General features: G+C 44.9%; 1 protein-coding gene across 1 annotated transcript; it reads left to right on the top strand.

Annotated features, from left to right (window-relative positions):
* ky (kyphoscoliosis peptidase) lies at positions 1-10,432 on the top strand. The gene is made up of 7 exons (XM_039785691.1): positions 1-113; positions 2,738-3,351; positions 4,552-4,666; positions 5,252-5,369; positions 7,370-7,558; positions 8,323-8,513; positions 8,689-10,432. The coding sequence occupies exons 2-7, from the start codon at positions 2,764-2,766 to the stop codon at positions 10,014-10,016; spliced, it is 2,529 nt and encodes an 842-aa protein (XP_039641625.1). The 5' UTR covers positions 1-113; positions 2,738-2,763; the 3' UTR covers positions 10,017-10,432.
* The last annotated feature ends 560 nt before the right edge of the window (positions 10,433-10,992 follow it).

Below are 10,992 nucleotides of genomic sequence, written 5' to 3'. Positions count from 1 at the left end.
GGGTATATAAGCCTCCCCCCCCTGCAACAGGGGACCACTCAGAACACACAGTGGAAACATCTCTGCCTGACAGTCCAGAAAAAACACCCAGCAAGCATTTTCAATCCTCTCAGGGTGAGTAAAATCTTCCGCGACTTTTAGGGATGTAACGACAGTTTAACCTTGCTGTTGTGGGTGTAAATCTGACATAAATCTGCATTTTGAAGAGTTATCGTTAACATTGTATCGGTGATGGTAAAATGCTGTGTGGTTTTGGGAGGGAAATACATATCATGATTATATTTCATCATTGGGACTGGGTTGACTCGCTCGATGGTGGTTTAAGCCCCCAACGCAGACTTCAAGACAGCGCTGTGACCGTCGACTTCAAGGCACCTAACCCTAACCCAAACCCTAACCATTGCCTGATCCTAGTGCCTTCCAGGCAGCGCTGCCTGGAAGACGACGTTGGTGGCTTAAAACACCAAACACCGGTGATAACCTTATGGTATCCTTTGGGACCTTTACCGTAGTCCCTCTCCAGGAGGGCCGGAGGTCAGGGTCGGCTGCAGCATAGTGTAGTGCCCAGGGAGCTGATAGGGCTTAGTAGCCTGCTGAAGGACACTTGAGCTGGGCAGATACGATGAGATACAACTTCGTTGTCAGTTTACACTGAAATTCATTTTGCGATCCCGAGCAGCTCCGCTTAACCCTTGTGTTGTCCTTGAGAAATATGGGTTTCTTTCAACCAAATTACCCACAAATAACGTGGATGTATGTATTTAAGTTGTAGAGAACCAATAGAATGTTCTTCGCAGGTAAAATCAATGATTACTTTCATCGAATTTTGGATGTTTTATTCAATTTTATAGCATCCTGACTAAACTTTGACATAAACTAGTCTGTGATCCACTCAACATCCTCTAAAGTTTACTATTATTCATAATAAATCATAATTTCTGCTTTTTTTAACTAAAGAATTTGCTATAATGTCATTTTATTTAGGTTTATTGACCATGAATAAAGAAAGCATTGAAAAAAGCGCCAACAAAAGTTAATTTTTAAAGGGGTGCTATGCAGTTTTGGCCATTTCTACGCTTTTTGCTGGCAGGTTTCTCTACAGAGCTCCCCCTACAGCTTCGAAATAGATATTTGGCAACACTGTGGAAAAACTTGCTCGTCAGTCTGCCGTCTCCTCTTTCTCCGTTCCTCCGACAATGCTTTCCTAGCTTTCGGCTTCTTTTTTGCCGGCTCAGCCATGACGATAGTGTGAAAAACTCCACCGCTACCTTGTTCTTATAGCTAGAGCGAGACGACCACCATTCAACCTGAAAAAAGTCATATAACCATTCCAATGACTCCGAAGCTGCTCAGTTAAGTTAAATTAAGCTAAAAAAACAACAATATATTAACGTTTTAAAGTACTTAAATATATAATAAGAAAGAGAAAGGGTGATATTTTTACGTCCGTTTCGGAGCGACAGAGGGAAAATATTTCAGTCGACACATTAAGTGGAACCGAAATGAGGAACCGGAAATTTGCCTTCTAATCCAGTCCGATTCCTACCGGTTAGGTAGGAACCGGTTCCACTATGGAACAGGGTTCCTACAAATCCTGCTACCGGTTTCGGTGGCCAACCCTAGTTACTTGCCAACACGGGGCTTCTGCTCGGGATGGTCTGGTTGAAGGATGGTCAGTGTTCTCCACTGTGCCAACCTGCTGTCCCTTCAAAAGAATAAGACTTTTTTTTTTTTAACAGATTACAAAATTGTTGTCAAAATGTGTTCACGCGTTCCACATTCCTGAGGCATGTTGAATCTGCCCATCAGTCTGTCTGCAGGTTCATCTCTCACACACACACACACACACACACACACACACACGGAGCTATAAGGTCATCCTAATCTGGTGAAGGCTTTGACTTTCTTCGCGCTGTTTGCTGTGACAGTGACTAATCATTCCAACCTTTTGCGTTCATTTCTGGTCATGAATAGACATGATATAATTGCCAATTCATCACTGTCTTACACAGAATAGTACTGTATGGAATATACTTTCTGCTTCACTCAGTGCCCCATGTGCAACAGTGCTGTATGAATCTTTCCTACTGTCCACCCTGAAGAGGTAGATTTGTCCTCCCTTTAAAAAATATGAAAGACATTCCCACTCCCCGAAAGAGGTAAAAATATCATTCAGGGGGCTCGTACGGAAAACAACAATTGTGTGTACTTGTGCTACATTGGGCTTAAAAAACTCAACAGGAGCGTGAAGAATAAAGATAGAGGGGGAGCGGGGGATTTTTTGCAAATCACACTACAGGCTGTAGGTGGGGCCAGAGGAGCTGGATTTATTTTATTTTTATTATTACCTGCTTCATGTAGTTCTACTGGAACATAGGGTCAGTTTCAGCAAATATGACAGAAAGTTACTTTTTATAAGTCTTACCTACTGCACCTTTAGTAATAATAATAATTTCCCCTTTTGCACCATAAATTGATGCAGAAAAGGCACAAATTGGTGCATAAAGATTCACCAGAATGCAGTGTTTGACGCTTAAACTTTTCCAGGGAGGCAGTTATGATGTCCCCCCCCCCCCCACCCCAATGTTGAAATAAAACCTACACCCTTGCCTGTGTCTCATTGTAAGCTATTGCACAAGGTACTGAAGCCCTACCTACTCACAGGACTAAAAATATTGGCTAAAAATAACTCAAAGAAAATGGCTGCTGTCTTTTGAATAGTATCTCCCTTCTCTTCGGTCAGGACGCCATGCTTCCAGCGTAATGTCAGCTACAGTTGCAACTCAGAAGTTCTCCTTCCCCTTCTCCTGTGCTGGTGCTGCATGCCTCTCTCAGCCAGACCAGGGGACCCAGAAGGGATGCGTACAGGTGAAGGCCCTGCAGCTTCGTGACCTCCAGGAGAACCCGATCTTGAGCGAAGCGAGCCCTGCTGCTGTCGTAGGAGCTCTGGTACAGAATGAGAACCATGCCCAGGAGAGTCCAAAGCCTCCTCCTGGGGGGTTCACGGCAGCTGCCCGGGTCCTGCAGGTCTGTGCCGAGGCTTCCCAGAGTGCTGTGGTCCCCAGGCAGGGTGCGTTTGAGAAACTGACCGTTGAGAGTGAAGATCAGCGTCCCGCGGCAAAGAGACAGCTGTCGTCTGAGAGCGCGGCCAGGACCATCACCGTGGTGAAGAAGAGTGCAGTGAGGAAGGAGGCGGAGGAACACAGGGACCTGAAACCCAAAGCACACCTGGGGCCGAGTGCGCCGCCGCACCCTGTGGCAGTAGGGAAGAGGAGGCGTCGAAAGGACCTCTTTACCAACTCTGAGGTCTTCCACAGGGTTGATTCCCATGTCATCAGGGCAGGAGCAGAGGTGATGAAGAAACACATACAGTACAACATCAGTGTCCCCAGTGTAATGCAAGTCTGGTGGGCCACCACCAGGCCTAAGTCACTGGGAATTATTTAGTAATGTATTTTTTAAACTAGTTACAGTGGGGCTGCTTGGTTGGAAAGTTAGACAATGTCATATTTTCGAATTTCCAATTAGCTTTTAGCACTGACTAAATGTACGGCCCTATGGAATCTGTCTCATAGGTCCTCAGTTCCGCCCATGATTCTGTTATCGTAAAATCGTTTGGGCTCTTTTTGGCGAAAAAAAGACACTTGCCACTGGGCTAAACAACTTTTCTGGGGGAAACCCCGATCCTGGAATAACAATATTAGGGCTGTGTATCGTTCAAAAAAGTGCAACACCGGTACCGATACCAATACCGTGACGTCAATACCGGTTCCTAAAAGATACTTTCTTTTTTCAATACCAATTACAAATCTTTTTATTTATTTTTCAGCTTCGACTACGTGAGCCCTGTGCGTAACGTCGAGCTTTTCCTGCCTGCCTCTATGACGTGTAACGTTAGCGAATCAGCAGCATTACTAGATCTTGGTAGAAGAACGCTGCATGTTTATTGGCTCCCTGACACTGATGAGATTTACTCCTTAGGTATTGAAATTGGGTATTGATACTCAATACTTTAGAGGCAATTTGGCCGGTGCCTAAAAATAATGATTGAACTCGGTAACCAGCCCTACATAACGTAGGGAGTGCTCACATTTTTACTGTTGGCGGCCAAAGGGAAAATCTACTTACCGTTCACTCGGTAAAAACTGAATCTTTAACAATGACTAACATCAGTCCATGCTTCATCTGTTAAGCTACGCAGAACAACAACTCTCGCTCATCCATACTTAAATAAGAGGACCAAAGATAACTAAGAACACCAAAACAGAGATGGGTCTTTGCGTCCCTGATCTCTGCAAGAATAAGCATTGAGGAATGAGAACATCTACTTATCTACTGCAGTGAATACCGCAGCTCTCAGGCAGCACCGACATCCTTGACCTTGGATGAGTAACCGGGTTCGCTCAATGCACCGAATGACACGGAAATATGTATGATGAGGAAAACGCTTGAATGAAAGTATTATTTGGACACCTATATACATTATATAAACATATTTTATCTAAAAGTTAATATTTTGTGTGTGTGTGTGTGTGTGTGTGTGTGCTGCAGCTGAAGGATAAGTGTGTGTATGACGTGAAGACGATAGTACAGAGCATCACCCAAGGAGCCAGAAATGAGCTGGAGAGGCTGCGGGCCATCTGGGTCTGGCTGTGCCACAACATCGGTGGGTATTTGACTCAACTCTATGTACTCGCACAGAAATCATAGTGTTCTGTAGGGGCGGGGCTAGAAGGGGGGCATGGGATGGCACCGTCCACCCCCCCCCCCCCACCCGGCTAGAGTGCTGTCAATCTGGCAATTGTGATTTCCATTGGATCAGAGAACTGTCACTTGGCTGCCTTTTCTGCCATGTTCCCCAGCCCTTGTCACATGACCAATTCATGTTTCCAGAGTGAATATCCCAAAAAAATTTAAAGTGGCAACTGAGCCTATAGAAAATGTGTATTGTATTCGTATATACAATTTGTTTAAAATGAAAAGAAGTGAAATTACTAATGAATGTGATGTTCTATTTAGCGGAATGGCATTGTGTTCTATGTTCTATCCTATCCAATGTTTCCTATGTTTCTTAGCTGATTTTCTATGCTGTATTCTGATATCCCGTGCCACCCCCCACTTAAAAAATCCTGGAATTGCCCCTGGTAATATGCCACATTGTGAATTTTAGAATATGGTAATCCATCTGTGTTTTAGAGCAGGTGTTATATTGACTCCTTGTTTGGGAATAAAAGGAATGTTGTGTTCACAGAGTATGATGTGAGTGGGTACCTTGGGCGCTCACAGAAGCTGAGCTCCCCAGAGGAGGTGATAGCGGCCGGTCGGGGCGTTTGCTGCGGCTACTCCAGCCTCTGTACGGAGATGTGCAGGTAAACACAAAAAAATAAAAATAATCAATCCATCTTCACTCGTGTAGCACATTTTTCTAGAGGTGAGTGCAGTTCAAAGTGCTTCGGAGATGACCGACCAGCCGATGATTAAACAGAAAAAGTGTAGACCGTAAAACTATAAAAGAAACAAAACATATTTAACAATTAGAGACCAATGCACATGAGGCAATAAACATGATGAAAAGTTATAAAATAGATTTAAGAGCTATAATGAGAGTCATGATAGTAAAGCAGGGTGAAATAAAAACTAGATTAAAAGACAAAGCAGGAATTAAAAGATGACAATAAAAAAGATTTAGAAGATATAATAATAATAATAAGATTTTTTTTTTTTTAAGATTTTTTTGGGAGCTTTTCCCTTTAATTGAAAGTGGATAGATATGAAAGGGGGAGAGAGATGGGGGATGACACGCAGCAAAGGGCAGCAGGTCGGATTCAAACCCTGCGCCGCTGCAGGACTCAGCCAACATGGGGCCAACGCTCTTACTGGGTGAGCTAGAGGCCGCCCCAATAATAATAAGATTTAAAAGCTAGACTAAAAACTAGATGGAATAGACAGAATTGGAAATAAAATTGATAAGGGGTATAAAAAGATGTAAAATAATAATCAGCGATGAAATTAAAGAGTCTCCTTTAACAACGTAGAAAATTATGTAAATAAGGTCTATAAATCATTCTTAATCAAAGGCCCGGCTGAATATAGGTTAACGTTGAAAATTTTTACTAAAAACTATTCCTCAAATAAATGACATCAAGGTCTCACAACTCTATGTCTACACATATAACGGCACAACATTTTTAAAGACTAGTTTTCCCCTTTTTACTACAAATCCCTTATATTCAAATGGGTCACCTAAACAAGCTGAAACCAACAGCTGCAGGGTTATGCCTCATTGATATTTTCCTAGTTTTGACTTGAACTTACTCAGGGTTTTCCCTACTATTATCATTTTGGGAGCATGCCTATGGCCCCACGGCCCTATGTTCCCACATTTTTTAAGAATTTTTTTCCAAAATTAGGCCCTATGTTCCCACATTTCCTTTTTCATAAATTTGTATCAGATTTTATCCCCCTAACCCTAACCCTAAACAATCTTGTGGGAGGATAGGGCTTACATTGAAGGGCAATGTAGGAACACAAGACTAATTTTGAAAATGTCCTAGAAATAGGCCTAATTTTCAGTGACATTTTTTTCCTAAGAAATGTGGGAACATAGGGCCTAATTTTCAGAGAAAAAAAAATTCTTAGAAATGTGGGAACATATGGCTGTGGGACCATTGGGCTGTGGGAACATAGGGCTGACCCCATTATTTTTTAGGTGCGGCACCCGAGCAGTTTTGGTCAGCACCTTAGCCGAATGAAATCGATGCGAGCACCAAAGTAACTAAAAGACTTTCCTCAGATCTAACTATTGTTGTCGGTCCCCAGAGGACTTCTTTGACTTTAAGCTTTCTGAGTGTTATTTATTTATTATCTGCTTTACCTTTTTCAACGTTTTAAACACAGATATGGTGATAAAAAATGCTCCAAAATGATGTCAAACTGCTTCTCTTTTTTTATTGAAAAACATTTTCTTTGGAGGGACAAACCCTGAACTCCCCCGCCAAATACTTGCACCTAAATCTTTTATAAAGCTAGGAAAAACACTGTTACTGTATACAGAGGAAAAACATTTAGCACAATAGGATTCCATATTGCAGTACACTTTTCCATCATCTAGACGTCAGAACACATTCAAAAGCAGCAAGTGCTCATTATTGCCATTCTTCCATCCACCCATTCGGTATTGTGCTGCATTCTGCATCCTTGGTCCCTTCTAAGTTCAAGATAGACCTTTCTATTACAAATAATGTGTGTGGAACTGATTGTGTTCAGGACCCACTTGACGGCACAAACAATAACCTTCAACTTGAGTTTACAGACACAGGGATACAAAACAAAAGGCAGTGAGTGTGTTCCGTTTGGTTTGTGTTTACAGAGAGGTCGGCATCGAGTGCCAAGAAGTGCCGGGCCACAGTAAAGGCATCGGGTACCTTCAGGGCCAGAGCCTCAAGCATGTGAAATCGGATCACCTGTGGAACTCTGTGCTTCTGGGAGGACAGTGGTTCCTATTGGACGCCTGCTGGGGAGCAGGACGAGTAGACATGGAGCACGAGCGTGTCAAAAGGTTTGCAAAAGGAAGAGGGACTAAGGTAACCTGACTCCGCCAGATGGGTTGCTTCGCATTTGCTCGGCATATCCATCTGGGAACTTTCCGTTGGAGAACTTTTGGGAAGGGGCGAAAATACTGGTTAGCTGATTGGATAAACCATCTGTCTGTCTGTCTGGGGCCAAATCAACCAATCAGATCAAACTCTTGCCGAAACCAGTCGGGAGAAGAGCAAAAACCTCCCGGAAAAGCCTCCAGTGCTGTTTTTTGCTCTTCTTTCAATGAAGGATTACTTTCTAATTCGGATAAAACTTGCGCGATAGCTACGCTCATCTCCTCCGTGGAACTCGCCACGTTGTTTAGACTGAACAGTCGCTTCTCATTCTCGTTGCGTCACACCTAAACCCGCCTCAAAACCAACGCTGATTGGTCGGTCGTTCGGCGAACGGCTCCAAATTTTCTCTATCTCAAGATGCCAGACTGATCTGCGAGTGGAAAACTGGAGCTCGCGAGATCAGGACGGTCCCCCGTCGGTCCCCCACACATTCACCATTCAGCGGTAATGTAGTTTCAGAATGAACATTTTCTGTGAAATAAGTCCAAACTTGGAATCTGAAACTGAATCAGTGATTTAGAATCTTTCTGTTTTTACTGCAGTACAATTCCATAAAAGCGCCATGGCCAAGTTTGAGTTTGCTTGTTGGTTTATTATCGTACACACAAAACCAGGAGCGGCTTCGAGTCTCAAACCAGTCTGCTGTCTCCATCTGTTCACCTCCAAGGTTCGACGATTTCTATTTCCTAACGGACCCAGAGGAGTTCATAGATTCCCACTTCCCCGATGAGGAGAAATGGCAGCTCCTGGACACGCCCATCCCCCTGGGGGAGTTTGAGAAGAGGGTCTTCAAGACCTCCGCCTTCTTCACCATGGGGCTCAGGCTAATTCAGCCTCATCACTTTCACATCGTCACAGGTCCGTCTGGGATTTCACATGGCTTGCAAATGTATAAGTCCTCCCGTTTTAACACAATTTGATGCACTCAAAAAACCTACATCTATCAATCTTACATTTCTGTCCTTTCAATATAAAGAGAAATGGTCTTAAAACTGCTTAAAAACAAAAATTCCACTTGTGATTTCCTCCTCAGATGATGGCGAGGCAAATGTGTCCCTCAGCTTCTCCAGGCCAGCCACTTTTACCTATGAGATCACACAGCACCGGGACCTTCTCCACTGTGGAGCTCCGGAGCAGAAAGAGTCCAGCAACTCCTCCTTTGGCCTTCTGACCGTTTCCCATCGGAGCATGAAGCTGCAGCTCCTGCCGCCTGCAAGCGGCGTGTATGACGTGAAGGTGTTCGCCCGGCCTGAAACGGCCACCACGGCTCTGCTTTGGGTCTGCTCCTTCACAGTGGAGTGTCCGATCCCCAGGGCCAGGGAGGAGATCCCAGAGAACCCCTTCTTGTCTTGGGGCCTGCAGCCTGTTGCGGGGTCCCTGGGCATAACTGGCAGCAGCCAGGGCAGCAAGGCCGCCGAGGTGGAAGACGGCGTCTACGAGTTGGCGCTGAAGACGTCCAGGCCTCTGATGGTGCTGTGTGAGCTGGTCCACCCGGAGCTGGAAGCTGCTGTAGCCAAGCGCTGCCTGGCTTCTCAGATTCAACCGGACGCCCTGACCTGCCACGTCCTGTGTCCCTCGCGTGGCTTCTACCGGCTGTCGGTGTTCGTGCGAGACTACGAGAAAACGGAAGCCAAGTTCCAGAACGCTGCAAACTTCCTGTTGCACTGCAAAGGGAAGGTGGTCCGTCCGGACGAGCTCTACCCTCCCCACCTGGGCACGGCGTGCGGGCCGGGGACCCGCACGTCAGAGGCGGGGCTGTCCAAATTCAGCCACACGGCAGCGCTGGTGAGCACCCAGCAAGGCAAGTGTAACATCACCTTCCACAACCAGCGGGACCTTGAGCTTCACACCGTGCTCAGCAGGGAAGAGACCGAAACGGCAGCCGTCCCACTATCACGCCACCTTTTCTGCACGTACACAGACAGCAAGGTGACGGTGAGCGTCAGCCTGCCCGATGCCGGGGTGTATCGGCTGGGGCTGTATGCCAAGATCACCCCCGGTGGAGATTTCAACCCCATGTGTGACTTTGTTCTGAGGAACAGCTGTGATCAGCCGGGTCCTCCGTTCCCTTGCGTCTACTCAGCCTGGAGGAAAGGCTTTGTGCTCTTTGAGCCCCGCGTGGGCCTGCTGGAGCCCCTCTCGTGGGTCCGCTTCAGGGTGAGGGTCCCCGGGGCCCAGAGAGTGAGCGTGATGGGAGAGGCGCGAACTGATCTGAAACTGAACAAGAGCAGAGTCTGGGAGGGTGAGGTTTTCAGTGGAAACGGTCTCCAACAACTGAAACTGGCCTCGACGTCAGGAGTGTCTAGTGACATGGCTGTTTTGATGACCTTTGACATCAAGCAGCTGGAGAAAGAAGAGTGAAGAAAAAAAAAAAGAAAGGCCAGCAGATACCAGATGGATAGCTCTCTGAACATAGCTGTTAACTGCCTAATGAAGTCACTGATTTTGGACTAATGGAATAATTCTAACTGTGAGCCGATCTTTCAGGTTTAACTGCATCAACACGACACGTCATAAGTCATCATAAGGTGTATGAAAATTGAATTTGAACTCTGTAGCATTGACGTGATACAAATGCAATTCAAAACTTACCTGGCAATTGTTTTTTTAAAAGCCATTATTTGATCCAGGTAGTATTCAGTACAAACATTGTGCTCAGTCCCAATATCATACTGATCAAGAGTGCATTTGTGCTATATTTACCTTTTAAGATGTAAACCTGCATTATGATATGATAGTTGTCAAAAAGCATGCAATAAAAATATACTGTGAAAAGATCTAAATCTGGACGACTCTTTTTTCACAGTTGTGCAACATTGCAACCTTAGTTTCAACAATTACATAAATTATGTAATAAAAAAAAAGTAGCCTAAGGGTTAAGGCAACTAAACTTAATCAAAATATCCAGAAAGACGGGCGCCTGGGTAGCTTACCTGGTAGAGGGCGCCAGAGCCTCAGTCCTCGATGCAGCGGCCGCAGGTTCGGTTGCAATCTGCAGCCAATGCGGCTGCATGTCATTCCCCTTATCTCTCCCCTTTCATGTGTATGCTGTCCTGTCACAAATAAAGGCCTAAAATGCCAAAAAATATACAGTAACAAATGATACGTACTCAAAACCTGCTTGGAATTACTATGTACAATGGTATTGAGACACAGCTTAAATTGTTTTTATTAGCCGTTATTTGGTGCAGTGTCATTACGAAATAATATAACAGAAAGCATTCATAACAGGACAGTCAACACCCATTAAAAGCACATGTAGACACAACCCCCCGCCTCCCACATATGTTACACCCATTATAAAAGTAAAAAAAAAAGAGTGCCAGTGCTGAGGAGC

This window comes from Perca fluviatilis, chromosome 20, assembly GCF_010015445.1.
Source record: "Perca fluviatilis chromosome 20, GENO_Pfluv_1.0, whole genome shotgun sequence".
Taxonomy (NCBI): Eukaryota; Metazoa; Chordata; class Actinopteri; order Perciformes; family Percidae; genus Perca; species Perca fluviatilis.
This window is presented reverse-complemented; position numbering and strand designations above follow the sequence as displayed.

What these genes read in the sequence shown, in the direction of transcription:
- ky (XM_039785691.1), top strand. Translation starts at nt 2,764, where the DNA reads ATGTCAGCTACAGTTGCAACTCAGAAGTTCTCCTTCCCCTTCTCCTGT. An exon ending in TCATCAGGGCAGGAGCAGAG is followed by an intron (nt 3,352 to 4,551) that starts GTGATGAAGAAA and finishes TGTGTGCTGCAG; the next exon opens with CTGAAGGATAAGTGTGTGTA. An exon ending in GAGCACGAGCGTGTCAAAAG is followed by an intron (nt 7,559 to 8,322) that starts GTTTGCAAAAGG and finishes TTCACCTCCAAG; the next exon opens with GTTCGACGATTTCTATTTCC.